Source organism: Poeciliopsis prolifica, unplaced genomic scaffold, assembly GCF_027474105.1.
Source record: "Poeciliopsis prolifica strain line A6 unplaced genomic scaffold, Auburn_PproV2 SCAFFOLD027, whole genome shotgun sequence".
Classification (NCBI taxonomy): domain Eukaryota; kingdom Metazoa; phylum Chordata; class Actinopteri; order Cyprinodontiformes; family Poeciliidae; genus Poeciliopsis; species Poeciliopsis prolifica.
The window spans coordinates 5,301,384-5,313,830 of NW_026562402.1; the positions used below are offsets into that span (position 1 = coordinate 5,301,384).

A 12,447-nucleotide genomic window follows, 5' to 3' on the forward strand; every position below is an offset into this window, starting at 1 on the left:
AGCTTCCAAGAGGGCGGGTGGGGGTGGAAGGGGCGTCTTAAACTTGGTGGCACTTTATAAATGACTTACAGCCATGCACTGTGTGAGGAGAAGCCCTCCCAAACTTTGTCGTGCCATAGGTGTAGACTAGTCAGAACAGGTTCTGGCAATCATTAACAGCCTCTGTGGCCCAGTCGTCTGTGACAGCAGGTTTAGGCGGTAAGCCCCCGCCACATCACAGCTCTGCCACTCACTCACCGGCGGGGTGTTCCCCGCATACACGCGTCTCCTTTTCCATCTGCATGAAGGCATCTGGCTCGTTTTGAGCGTTGCCTTCACAACCGCAAATGTAAAACCAATAGTTTGCCTTGATTGTGCAACTACTGCGCCGCCACCATTACTGATAGAGTTTTTCCCTCCTTTTATTTTGTGGCGCAGTCTTTTTCCTTTAAACACTGGACATCTATGGACATCCTTTTCTTTGGCTAAACGGCCAGACTTTGTCTTTGCGGAGACCAGATTTGTAAGATGAAGATTTTTCCTGTTTCAAATTATAGGCGGACAAATTAGTCCAAACTTTTACATGTGAGATGTGAGAGAATGTCACTCGATATTTTTGTTTTCCAAAGCTTGGGTTGCGATCCAGTAAGGTTTCCGTTTAGTTAAATTAAACTAAATAGCAAACATGATGATGGCAAAGCATGTTGATGCCTTAAATATGAACACAGATTTAAAAACACAGCTGACAAGAAGATGACATTAATTTATCAGCTATTGGTGTTGTTGGGGCAATGAGGGTTTTAGTGAAACTTTAGTTGGGGGTTTCAAGTTAGACTTTATTAACCATTAAAAACATTAAATGAAAACATTAATTCATATTCTCTAATCAAGTATTGATGATTCTGCTATAAGTTTAGATAGTGGAGGTATTTGGGTGATTATCTCCATCTTACGAGGCAGCATTGGATATCATTCCCTTTCTCTAATACTGCCTGGTAATGATGATGATACTCATCTGCTGACTGCGACCAGAAAAACTGCTTTCTGCAGGAACTTACTCCCGTTGAGCCTCCGGGATCAGGCCTGATGCTCGCGCAGTGACAGAAGTGCTTCCCAGGATCCATCTTACCCGACAGTGCTGGATTGTACAACTGTTGCTCTAACACTGTCTGGTAACGATGTTTCCTGGGCGGCTGTGTTCCTTCAACTTGACCGTGGGACGGTTGCCGTCATTAGAGGCCAACGTGGAAGGGTAAAGTTGGTTGTTTTGAATTTTAGGGTAATTCCAAGAGAAGTGTACTTTTTGTTTTGGACTTGTGTTTACATTAAACTAGCACCATGGATCTCCCCCCTCAGGCTACTCTGTACTGTTGATTGTTCAAACTGAAAAGAAAGGCGCTGACAGATGTTAATACATAAACATTAGCATGTAGATGTTTTCCTTGAGTAAAATTTCAATCAAACAGAGACTTTTGTGAAAAGGAATAGATTTCTAATGGGTTTTTTTTTCCTCTTGTCTCACTGCCCTTGAAAAAAAAAAAAAAGTTTTTCTAGCAATCTCAACCCCACCCAAGTTAAAGAATAGCAGTCGGTTGATGGTTCCACCGGTCCTGCAGGGCCTTGTTTCCTTGTTCCCTCCCCTGAACAGCGTTGGTCTTTGTGCTGTTTAGCAGCTATTGGTCGGCAGCGCTTTACCTGCGTGGCACATCCTGAAACGGACACATGAGCTCCGTTTCAGGATCTCGTGTGTTAAAGAGAAAGAAATGGGAAAAAAAACAAAAAAAAAAACCCAGCTCTGGCTTTCTCTTGGTTTCTCCAAGCTTTTTCTACGTCAAGAAAGTCAAACAAAACCATCTAACAAGAAGATGTGCAACAGACTTTAGACCTTCTTTAAAATTTTAAATGCTTGTAACTAACAACTTTAAAGCAATTGTAAATGTATTCTTAGTTCACGTGATACTATTTCAAAAGATGTAGTGTTAAACTTTTAAACCAGACTAAAACGGGAAAGAACAGAGCGAGCACAGACACTGTGTTTGTCAAAGGAGGGAGATACACCCCGCAGATATTGAGCCACACCTTTATTTGCCCACCAGGCTCCATTATCCAAGCCACCGCAACATGAAATAGCTATTTTTTCTAATGCCCCTGTGCTATTGTACTTCACATTTGTGACGTTGCCACATATTTTGTATTTAACAAAACCATTTCAGATGACCTCGCTTGAATCTCTTCGTGTCTCTTGGTCTGTTTGCTCACTCTTTTACTTACTTTACTTCATGCTTTGCAAATTTAAGAACAGAAAAGGGTCAGAAAAGAAAAAAAGTGTGTTTGAAACTGCTTATTCCAACCTGTTTCCAAGCTGTTCTGTTTCCTCCAGCACTTCCTCTTAGCACAGATGAACACTCAGGGGTCATCCCTTCTAGCCTGTTGATAGGCGTCTTACCAGACATGGTTAGATGTAATTACTGGTGTCTAATACTGTCTGGTAATGCCGTCCATTAAATGGCGCTGCCTTCTGCTCTCTTACTTCCCTCCCCCTCCTCTTCCCCTGTGCATTTGACGTGCTTTGTGTTGACTAAAGTCAAGCCCTGAGCAACAACGTATTGACATTTAGTGACAGGTGGCGCTGAGTGATGCTCACTGTGGAACTGTGATCCTTGCACTGGAAGATGGATGAATGTCTTTTGGTTTCTTCCATGTGTCACGAGTCAAAGTTTCTTCTTTAATCGGCTGTCCAGGACGACATTCGCTTATTTCAAGTTTAAAATGACTTTCCTGTGATATTTTTTTTCTCTCATTTTGTCTTCAGAAATTTATTTTCTTCCAGGAATAATGTAGAGATTTTTAAAACTTGGAATGTACAAAATCCTTTTGCCATTTGAAACTGTATAATAATGTTTTGTAATGCAAATTGTAATGTTTAATAAATGGGGCTAAATTTGCAAATGCTATTTTTGTTTGTTTTCTGTTCTTTAAAACGCTTTCAGGGTACTTTTTAAACAGTTTTTCCTCTCCTCTGGAGCCCTTCTGCTGCAGCTTTCCTGCTAATCGTGAACTCTTCCCTCGGACTCAGCGGAATGCCGGGTCTCAGTCAGGTGTGGATCAGGTTACCACCGAACAGAGCTTCTTTTTAAATACCTCAATTTACCCATGAGGTCCCTCCATCAGCTAAGCCCTCATTGTGCCTCCCTGTATAGCGGCTCATAGTAGCCCGGCCTGATAAACCCGGGCGGCACAAGGCGTGTTTTCTATCCCTCAAACTAGTCAAACCTTTTAGATGCATAAAGGTAAAAAGTCTGTTATCTACGTCACCGACACAAGAAGAGGCTATAGATATTGCGTTAGATTGACTCCGGGTTTCAGTTGACTGTCTAAACGCAGTCAGCAGATGTTATCAGCTCGAACACAAACAGAAAAACCATTTAGCCGTTTAACATAGCAGGCCTCAATCCTCAATGATCGGGGGAAGAGTTTACAATTCCCAGAAACATCACAACAGTCTTCACAGCACTCTTCAGGAATCTCACTCAGCTTGGAGGGGAACATGTTTAATCTGCTTTAGTTTGCTAAAAAAAAAAAATGTTTAATAGGACTTACATTTCTCAGCCTCTAACTGAGTGTGGTAAATTATTATGTGAGCTCCGTTATTTATGGGTAGTTATCATGGCTTCCAGTAACTTTGCATTCAAATACTCTAATCCTGGCATCCTGGTTAATTAATGATTAAACCCAACCCACCATTCACTGTAGAGTCACTTCTCACAGCACTGAGATCAAAAAGAAACATTTTTATCTCTTCAACTATAAGTCAGAATATGTCCAGCTTCCTGTAAGCGTATGAGCTCCAGTTATGCTCAACAGAGTTGGACTAATCAATAAAATCTTGATTTGTTATTAAACATGAGATTAAATATTATTTATTTTTTTCTTTCTTTTTTTACTGTAATGACTATAAAACAATACATGCTGGAAACAGAACTGACAAGAAACACCTAATTAAGCCAATTTAAATTCTAGTCCCAATGAAAAGATTAAATATGATGCAAAAGTATTTTTACACTGTTAGAGGATGAATAGTACAAAATTTAGATCCAACTAACTGCATCAAAATATGCATTGTGTGTAATATTTCAGATATAATACACAATTAATATAATAATAATAGTAATAATAGTTATTATTATTATAATCATAAAAGCAGTTCTATTTTTTGTTATTAATATTCTTCTTATTATTATTATGTTATTATTATTATTACTAATATTATTAGAATAATATTAATAATAAGTATTAATAGTAATATTATTTTTATTACTGTTAGTATTATTACTACTACTACTTCTACTGCTAATAATAATAATAATAATAATAATAATAATAATAGTAGCAGCAATTATTAATAGTAGTATTATAATTGTTCTCATTATATTATATATTACAGTTAAGTTGAAAATGATTTGCACCCCTGGAAGGTTTAGGTTTAAAGTGACCAGCAGCGTTACCAACATATTTCTTCTGACAGGAAATAATATTAATAGACAAAGGAAGCTGGAGAACCTGGAGAGAACCCATGCATGCAGAGGGAAAGCATCCAAACTCCATGCAGAAAGACCCCAGGCCAGGAATTGAACCCAGGACCTTCTTTTTGCAAGGCAACGGTGCTACCAACTGTGGCACTGTGCAGCCCACTTATTGTGCATGACTTCATTAGCTTTCGAGTGACACCTGCAGCATTTTATTATCAGGAATAAAGTTTTATATCTGAATTTTCTCAGGTATGAATGCATGCACGTGTTTAGAATAAATTAATAATATTAGGTAGATATTTAGTCTTAAATGTCCTAATCATTGTCATTATAAATAAAGTATTAATAACAACAACAACAACAATAATAATTTGTGAACTTTTAAAGTATCAGTGAATTTCAAATTCTGCACTTTATCCATTTGAAATTCAATGTCAGAAGAGATTTGCACAAAACAAAGGCCAAAATGGGACATTGTTAATACTAAAGGGTTAGCAGCTCATATTTTTGAGAAGCTGCTCAACAATATTTTAAAATCTTATTCAAAGTAAAAATTTTGTTCCGATGTTTTCATTTCAGAAATTTGGTCTTGCTCTTCAAAAAAGCTGCTTCATATTTATTCCAATTAAAGTAAGAAAACACACGAAGCTGCAGCATTTCAGTATCCAAAGCCGCACACGCTGTTAGCCCCGGTTGCTGTCTGTTTCGGTGACGTCGACGACTTGCATTCCTGGCTGGCAGACAGCTTGTGGAGGATTCCTGCACCGGCCTGTGCATGTTCAACGCAATCAGACAGGATTTTTGCAATTCTGCCGGTTGCATTGAAGAAGGCCCGGTCTGCTAAGCCGGGTTGCCACTGGAGTAGAACAGGAACACAACAAAGGCTGAACGACTCCTGCAGCTGTGACGCACACTTAAAGTGAAAAACACACACACACACTCCCATCTTATTTGCATTTATTTACTCGTTTATTTATGACACGTTTGTCATGATTTAGATGTCATTCTGAAAATAAGCCAAGAAGAAAAACATTAACATTCAAATCTTTAATTGAGACACATCATCAGCTTTCTTCTGCTACTTGTAAAAAGCAAAACAAAATGAAGCAATTGCTTCAATAAGTGCCACTTAAGTCAACTGTATCTGTGAAAGTTGCCATATTAAAAACTTTTACTGAATTACTAAAAAAGTTTACTAAACCATCTTTGCGTGTAGGATTGTCTATTTCTCTTTAGGTCAAAGGTGTAAAGTTCATTTTGTTCACACATGTTATCTTCTCTATGGTGCAGTTACAAGAAGAAGAAGAAGGAGGAAAAAAAATCTGTGTTTCACTTTCACTTCTCTGAGAAATTAACGCAAAACATTACTGCAGGCAAGCACAGCTCAGATCAACCAGAATCATAAACGCTGCGAACTCTCACGTTTTGTGGAAACTTGGTATTGCAAAAACCCCAAACAAACAAACAAAAAACCCAGCTTATATTTCAAAGTTATTTAATCTAAAACACAGAACTGGTTCTGCTTTATCCTTATCAAGTGATCGTTGAGGTTCAAACTTTTTCTTTCAGTTTAGTTTGTTTAGACCAGTTTACCGGTTTGTGTAAACCAGTTTTAACTGTCGGCTCACATGCGTGACATGTTTCAATTGACTTAACTAACGTTCAGTTTAATTATTTATTATAGTGCCTACTTTCCATCAGATGTTTACTGATCAAATGTGCTTAACATTTGCCATTTTTTCAGTAGTTCAAATTTTCTATGGTCACAGTATAGTCCCAATAACTCTGATTTGCAGAAACTAATAATTTTGTTAATGTAAAGATGCTGAGAGAAATACTGATGATTAAATGTTGAGGAAATCTTACCAGAACTCCACTTCAGAATACGTGAATTATGATTTGTTCCTTTTAATCAACCTTCTAGTGGGTGCAGAAATCTTTCAGCTGATGTTTGGTATAAGTCCACACCAGTAGTTAGTGCAAAATTACATTAAGTTGTTCTATCTCAACAATGTACTTAATGATAGTATATGGGTCCTACATTTAGAAAGATTCATGGAATGTTTATTAACGGTTATGTTGCTTTTCATTAACAAGATCTTGAAATTATGGTGCAACGTGTTCAGTTTTAGCATACGGTGCAGTCAAACCCGACACATGAACCAGATAATCAGAATGAAAGGATGGCTCCAGGTTGCGGAATAATAACCATTGGAGTGAGTCAGATGCAACTTTGCTGGATCAAAATTGGTGATTCATTGCAAAACGCAGCTCAGGAAAATCACTAGATTAAGAAACAGCGATACCCAAGAAACAGTCACTGATTGATTTGGTTTTCTATCATGAACCAAATCAATCTTGCATTTCCACAGTATTTTCGTAAATTATTTTCTCATCTATAATGGTACGCTTGAATTTAAAGTACAGGGATTTATTTTAATTTTTAATGTTTAATGTGCCGACTTTTCTTTTGAATGTGTCACAAAGTGTGTTAGATTAGACGCACTTGAGCAACATGGCAAACACTTCTTCAAAGTTGATGTTTGTAAAATGTTCAAGTGCTGACCTAGCTCTGAACCGCTCAGAAGCCGTCATCTGATCCGATCTGCAGAGAGCCCAGAGCTTTCAGTGCACATGCACTTTAATTGGTACATCCTGAGGCTATACTAAAACTGGAGTTTTTCCCTCTCTTGGTTAGATTTGCCCTGGTTAATTACCAGTGTCTCCTGATGTAAACTGTGTGTCTTTTTCCATCTATCTATGATTCACGTGTTTTTTCATAACTCTACAGGGTGCAGCCAATTTATTCAATGACATCAGTTCAGAAGCTTAACCAGCTGTGCATGTCATATCTAGAAAACAAGCTCAGTCAAAGAAGTAGAGTAAAGTCATTGGCGAGACTTACACAAATACATGTCTGGAGTTTTTGACCCACAAAAAAGCAGCATTGATCATCACTGTCAAGATAAACACATACGGGGAAAACATTTGCATAGTATCGCTGTGTCAGTGATACTTTTTTACAAGATGAAATAAATGTATGCATACCCTGGGAACAAAATGACCCCCTCTCTCCATTAGAATGGGCCTCATACGCTCTGCCCAGTGTAATTCTATAAGGAAATCATGAATAGGAGGGGAAAGGGAGGCCCAACTGAGACAGACTTTTCTTCACAGCGTAACTCAACTCCATGTCTTCCAACATAACACCTCAGCAAGGAGAATCCCTCCAAATCATAGGTGGAGCAGGGACACCATTGCTGAGGCTGCTTCCCGGTAATTGCGGAGCACTTCCTAGTCGCAGGCAGTTGAGATGACATGAGAATGAGCGAACCTCCAAATACGCCCCCCCCCCCCACACACACACACAACTTATAGAGTAACCGCCCCACGACAGACTGAAACACACACATACGCACCTAGTTTTCATATAATAATCAATGTGTCTGAGAACATTCTCACCCTTTAGAAGTTGCTGCTGAATCTGTTTGTTGTGGTTGAATTATTTGAAGCGAGTTAAAGAAGTACAACAGTAAAGGGTTGCTTTGATAAGCTGGAGTCTATAAAGTCATCTATGGGAAATTGAATTTAAAACTCCCTTCTAAATGAGTTTTAAATTCAGCTCATCAAACCTGTTGGAAAATAATAGACATAAATACATAATGGTGTTTATTCTGATATCTCTCCCTAACCCAGACAAATGCACACAGACTGCTGGCATATGTTGAAGCACAAGGTCGACGGGGCTGTAAAACAAGCCTGCTCTCTTTGTCCACCTACGCAGCACTTTGCATGGTGTGTCTATCAGATGGCGGCTCTTTATCAAGGTGTGGCTGACACTGGCTTCACACAAAGCTCTGCTAAACACGTCTGCCTCTAATAACTGTGCTTCTGCATCTAGACTCAAGCACAAGACATTTCATTACATAATAAAATAATAATATTAATAATAATAACTGAAATAAACTAAAATCCAGGCACAGCTAAAGGCTCTTTAAAACCCAACAGTGCTCTAAAATATGATGTTTTTTTTTTCACTTTATTCGATATGCGAAGCGGTCCCGTAGAAAAAGAGGTACCATCCCCATTTTTACAATTTTTTTCTTTTATTCATTTTAAAGTTTGAAAACAGAAGTGAAACGGTGGCTCTTAAAAATGACACCTGATTTTCTTTAATACACATGTATCCAAAATGGCAAGATTGTGTTTCACAAAAGGTAATTTAAAATAAGCGCCTCTAAGCTTTGGCCTGAGGACAAAATGAGGATGTTTGAGTTGTAAATGCTCAGATTCGTGTGTTAGAAAGAGCCAGTTTGAACTTTCTCGCTCTCTCTCTCCTGCTCTGCATCCGTTATTCTTCCTTTTCAGCTCCTCTGGGATTTCTGGTTTCATGTTGTGATGCTATTTCACGCTAATCAACTACGGTTGCTACGGTTACGCGTCATAACAAAAGAGCAAAATATAAAAACCATTGGCAAAAAAAAAAAAATAAAATAAATGAAACAAAAAAACGATGCAGCTGCGCAGCATCCAGACCTTGAAGGTTCGGTTTTTGAAAAAAAACGTTTTGCCAAAAACGCTGGAGTGAAAGTTTCAAAAATGAAAACCTGAATGAGAGCAACAGAGCTACAGCCTCTACCCAGAGTGGCACCATTCTAGAATTGTACTTCCTGGGTAAATAATCATTGGCTTTTTGTAAATATCTGCTAAAATGCTAATGTAATGACGGCATTAGGCATTCACAAATGAAGTATTTACATCAATGATTTTAGACTGAAGTTGAAAACCACAGCACATCCCTTTAAGATTTGTTTTGCATCATATTCACTTTTTTTTCTAAAATGAGTCTTTGGGGGAAATTATTTATTCGTTGCAGTAGTAAAAAGTGGCATGGTTGTGACTAATTCTTAAAAAAAAAAAAAGTAAGTGAAAAAACCCAAAAACAAAACAATTTTACTTGTTTTGCCCTGAGTAAATTTAACATCCACAAAACATTTTCAACAATGTGGACCTAAAACTGTTGGATGCATGACTGGATGCATAATTATATGTTTTTGGGCCTTGGAGGCGCCCGCCTCCTGTCGATTATTGTGCTTTTGTGGGGAAGGGAAGGGATTATTTATAATTTCCAACGGTGGCTGGGCCTGGGTGTTTCCTCCTGACTCAAATCACAGAGACAGAAGGTAATTAGTGGATTTGCCTTGCAAACAGACAAATGCTATGTTGCTCAACTGCATACCTTGCTTCTGAATTTGTCAGTAGAGGTTGATTAACAATATCAGTACAGATTAATGTTGAACTTCATGGATGCAACGGATTCTGATGTTTTAGGAGTTTTGTTTTAATCAGTTTCTTATTAATTAACATATGTATATAATTACACACACACAGGGATATATATGTATATATAGCCATGTCATATACACGTTTCAGATTTATGAGATAATGCACACTGTGTGTTAAAGAGAAGGTTAAAATACTATTTAACCCTCTGAATCAGCATATAATACCCCTTCTGACTGACACTCTCCTCTAAGTTCACCACACGGTTCACAGAGCAAAGGCTTACTGGAGATAAATATTGAATGAAGCTGAGCTTAGGCGGGGGGTATGCAAGGAATACATGAAACATGAGTTGTGAGTTTTTCTTCAGGTGTTGCTGTAATATTCATTCTACAAATGGCAACTGTTGCTAAGAGACCCATAAAGCCAGTAACTGTTGACATTAGCCCTCCAGGTTAGCTTCCTTTGGAGGGTAAAACCGCAGACATCAAATATGATTTCCTGCAAAGTTTCCCTTGTTTTTTGTTTTGCAGTTGGTCAATAAGAGTGGAGGTGGATGAAGAAGAATCGGCTTACAGAGGTTTTCATGAACTTCAAGGCGTATTAGTCATGGAGTTACAGGTATGTAAACTCAGTCTGTCTGTTATCTCTAAGAATACTTTACATTTGTGTAACATCTGCTATTTTATTCAGTGTTCAAAGTTGCTTTAAATTTGAGTTAATTAAATGTAAAACCCAACTATATAGTAATTCATTCTATCATGACTTGTCAGTCTAACTTTGTGCTTTCATTTGTTTTTTTTTTCTAAAACATGACATTTCTCTGTCTGACAGTACAGAGCTCCTATAGATGTGTTATCTTATAAGCAAGTTTCATGGTTTTTATTGGGATTCTACATAATGACCAACACAAAACAATTTATAAGTGTGAACCAGAAAAATAACTATAAATGTTTTAAATAAAAAAGCTTGATGGGGTTAATGAGCTTGACGTCTGACACAGAGCTGTGCAGGAAGGACAAAATAGGGTTTAATTTCAAACATTTCCAGGCTCTCTAAAGACATAAAAAACATGAGACAATGTCCATTATAAGATTCATTTATATCAGTTTAATAAATTCAAAAACACAGATTCTAATTCAATGATATGCATTCATTTGAGTTATTATGCAAATCCAATTAACTGGCAAACGGGACGTTTTCCATCTAAGATCAGCTGATTGCATAGAGATGTTAACTGTGCAGCAGTCACTCATTCTGAGCATGCATGTGGCGACAGCAAAAAGGATCGACTGTCTTGTAATAGAAGTAAGAAATGTCCAGTAAAGCCTGGCACTTCGAGAGCCCCAGGAAGTCTTCTACCAACTGAAGACAGAGCAGACACACAAAACACAGGACTGATCCAGGAGTACTTTCTACATGGTAAAAAAGAAAAACAGTAAGCAGATAAAGGGAGCAGTGTATCCTTCTGTGAATATATTTAAGAAGAGAGCAAGACGAATAAGCTCTAAGATTAAAACGTATGAGATTAAAAAGTCCAGGTCAGCCTAAAAACAGAAAAACAAAGTGAATCATCTCTAGAAAGAAAACATGAAGGTATTGAGAGGCTGGTGGCTTCTTCTGAGAAGGTGACACAGCAAACCACGGAGACGCCAGCCCATGTGGGACTTCTGAGAACAACAATGGAGAAAAATATGAAGTCAGTTGGTTGTCATTTATAGTTTAAACTGAGAAAATAAGCCCATTTAATTCAGCTGTTCCTGAGAACAGACAAAAATGTCAACCTACAAACAAAACAACCAGGAAACCTCAATCAATTTACCTCCAATGCGCAACTGTGCATTTCTTTGTGTTGTTTCTATTTCCTCTAGAACCCAATAAGATACATTGAACTTTGTGATTTTAACATTACAGACGGTCTAGTAGTCCTCATGCAAGAGGCCATAACACCTGAGTCCTGCCAAGAAATGTGCAGTGAAGACACACTGGAAAAGAAAAACAAGCAGATTCTTTATGGAGAGAAAGAGGAGAACAACAACAGAACAATCTGTGTCGCTGGACTCACAGGAAATGACATCACAGTGTACCCACAGGGTGGGGCCATGGACTCGGGAGGAGGGAAGGAAACGTTCACACTTCTCTGTCAAGCAGAAGAGACTGCGTGGACAGACAGGTGTGTGTGTGTGTGTGTGTGTGTGTGTGTGTGTGTGTGTGTGTGTGTGTGTGTGTGTGTGTGTGTGTGTGTGTGTGTGTGTGTGTGTGTGGGTGAGAGAGCAGAGCAAGCAGTTATACAAGTAGTTTGATATTCTATCAACACATTGAGTATTTATGTGTTGACAGTATTTTATCACCTTAATTAAGGCATCAATGACTTAAAACAAGCTCCTGTATCTTTCTGAAAATTTACTTCCAAGATAATTTTGGCCTTATTTCAAGTGTGAGATATTTACACTAGAATCTAGAAGAAATCTACTTGGTAAGACTTTGTGTCTTTGCAGTGGATCAGCCCTGACCAGCTTAACAATGGCATTCATCCTGGGACTCTTCCATAAAAAAAAAAAAAAAAAAAACAGATGTGATGAGCTCCTACAGGTCCTTTTAACAAATCCTCCAGACCTTTCAATTTCTGCAGCTCCTTCACAGTCAACATGTGGGA

At 38.1% G+C, this 12,447-nt stretch overlaps 1 protein-coding gene across 6 annotated transcripts in view; it reads left to right on the forward strand.

Annotated features, from left to right (window-relative positions):
• The window catches only part of ttll10 (tubulin tyrosine ligase-like family, member 10), a 40,436-nt gene that overhangs the window by 20,898 nt on the left and 7,091 nt on the right, over positions 1 to 12,447 (forward strand). For 2 of the 6 annotated variants that reach the window (XM_055048557.1, XM_055048562.1), the window contains exons 1-2: positions 10,217 to 10,412; positions 11,706 to 11,964. In XM_055048557.1, coding sequence (XP_054904532.1) covers positions 11,805 to 11,964 — 160 coding nt within the window. In that variant the 5' untranslated portion in view covers positions 10,217 to 10,412; positions 11,706 to 11,804. Of the gene's footprint in view, positions 1 to 9,165; positions 9,183 to 9,674; positions 9,692 to 10,202; positions 10,413 to 11,705; positions 11,965 to 12,447 lie in introns of those variants that run through there. The other 4 variants (XM_055048560.1, XM_055048561.1, XM_055048558.1 and 1 more) reach the window with 4 other exon arrangements.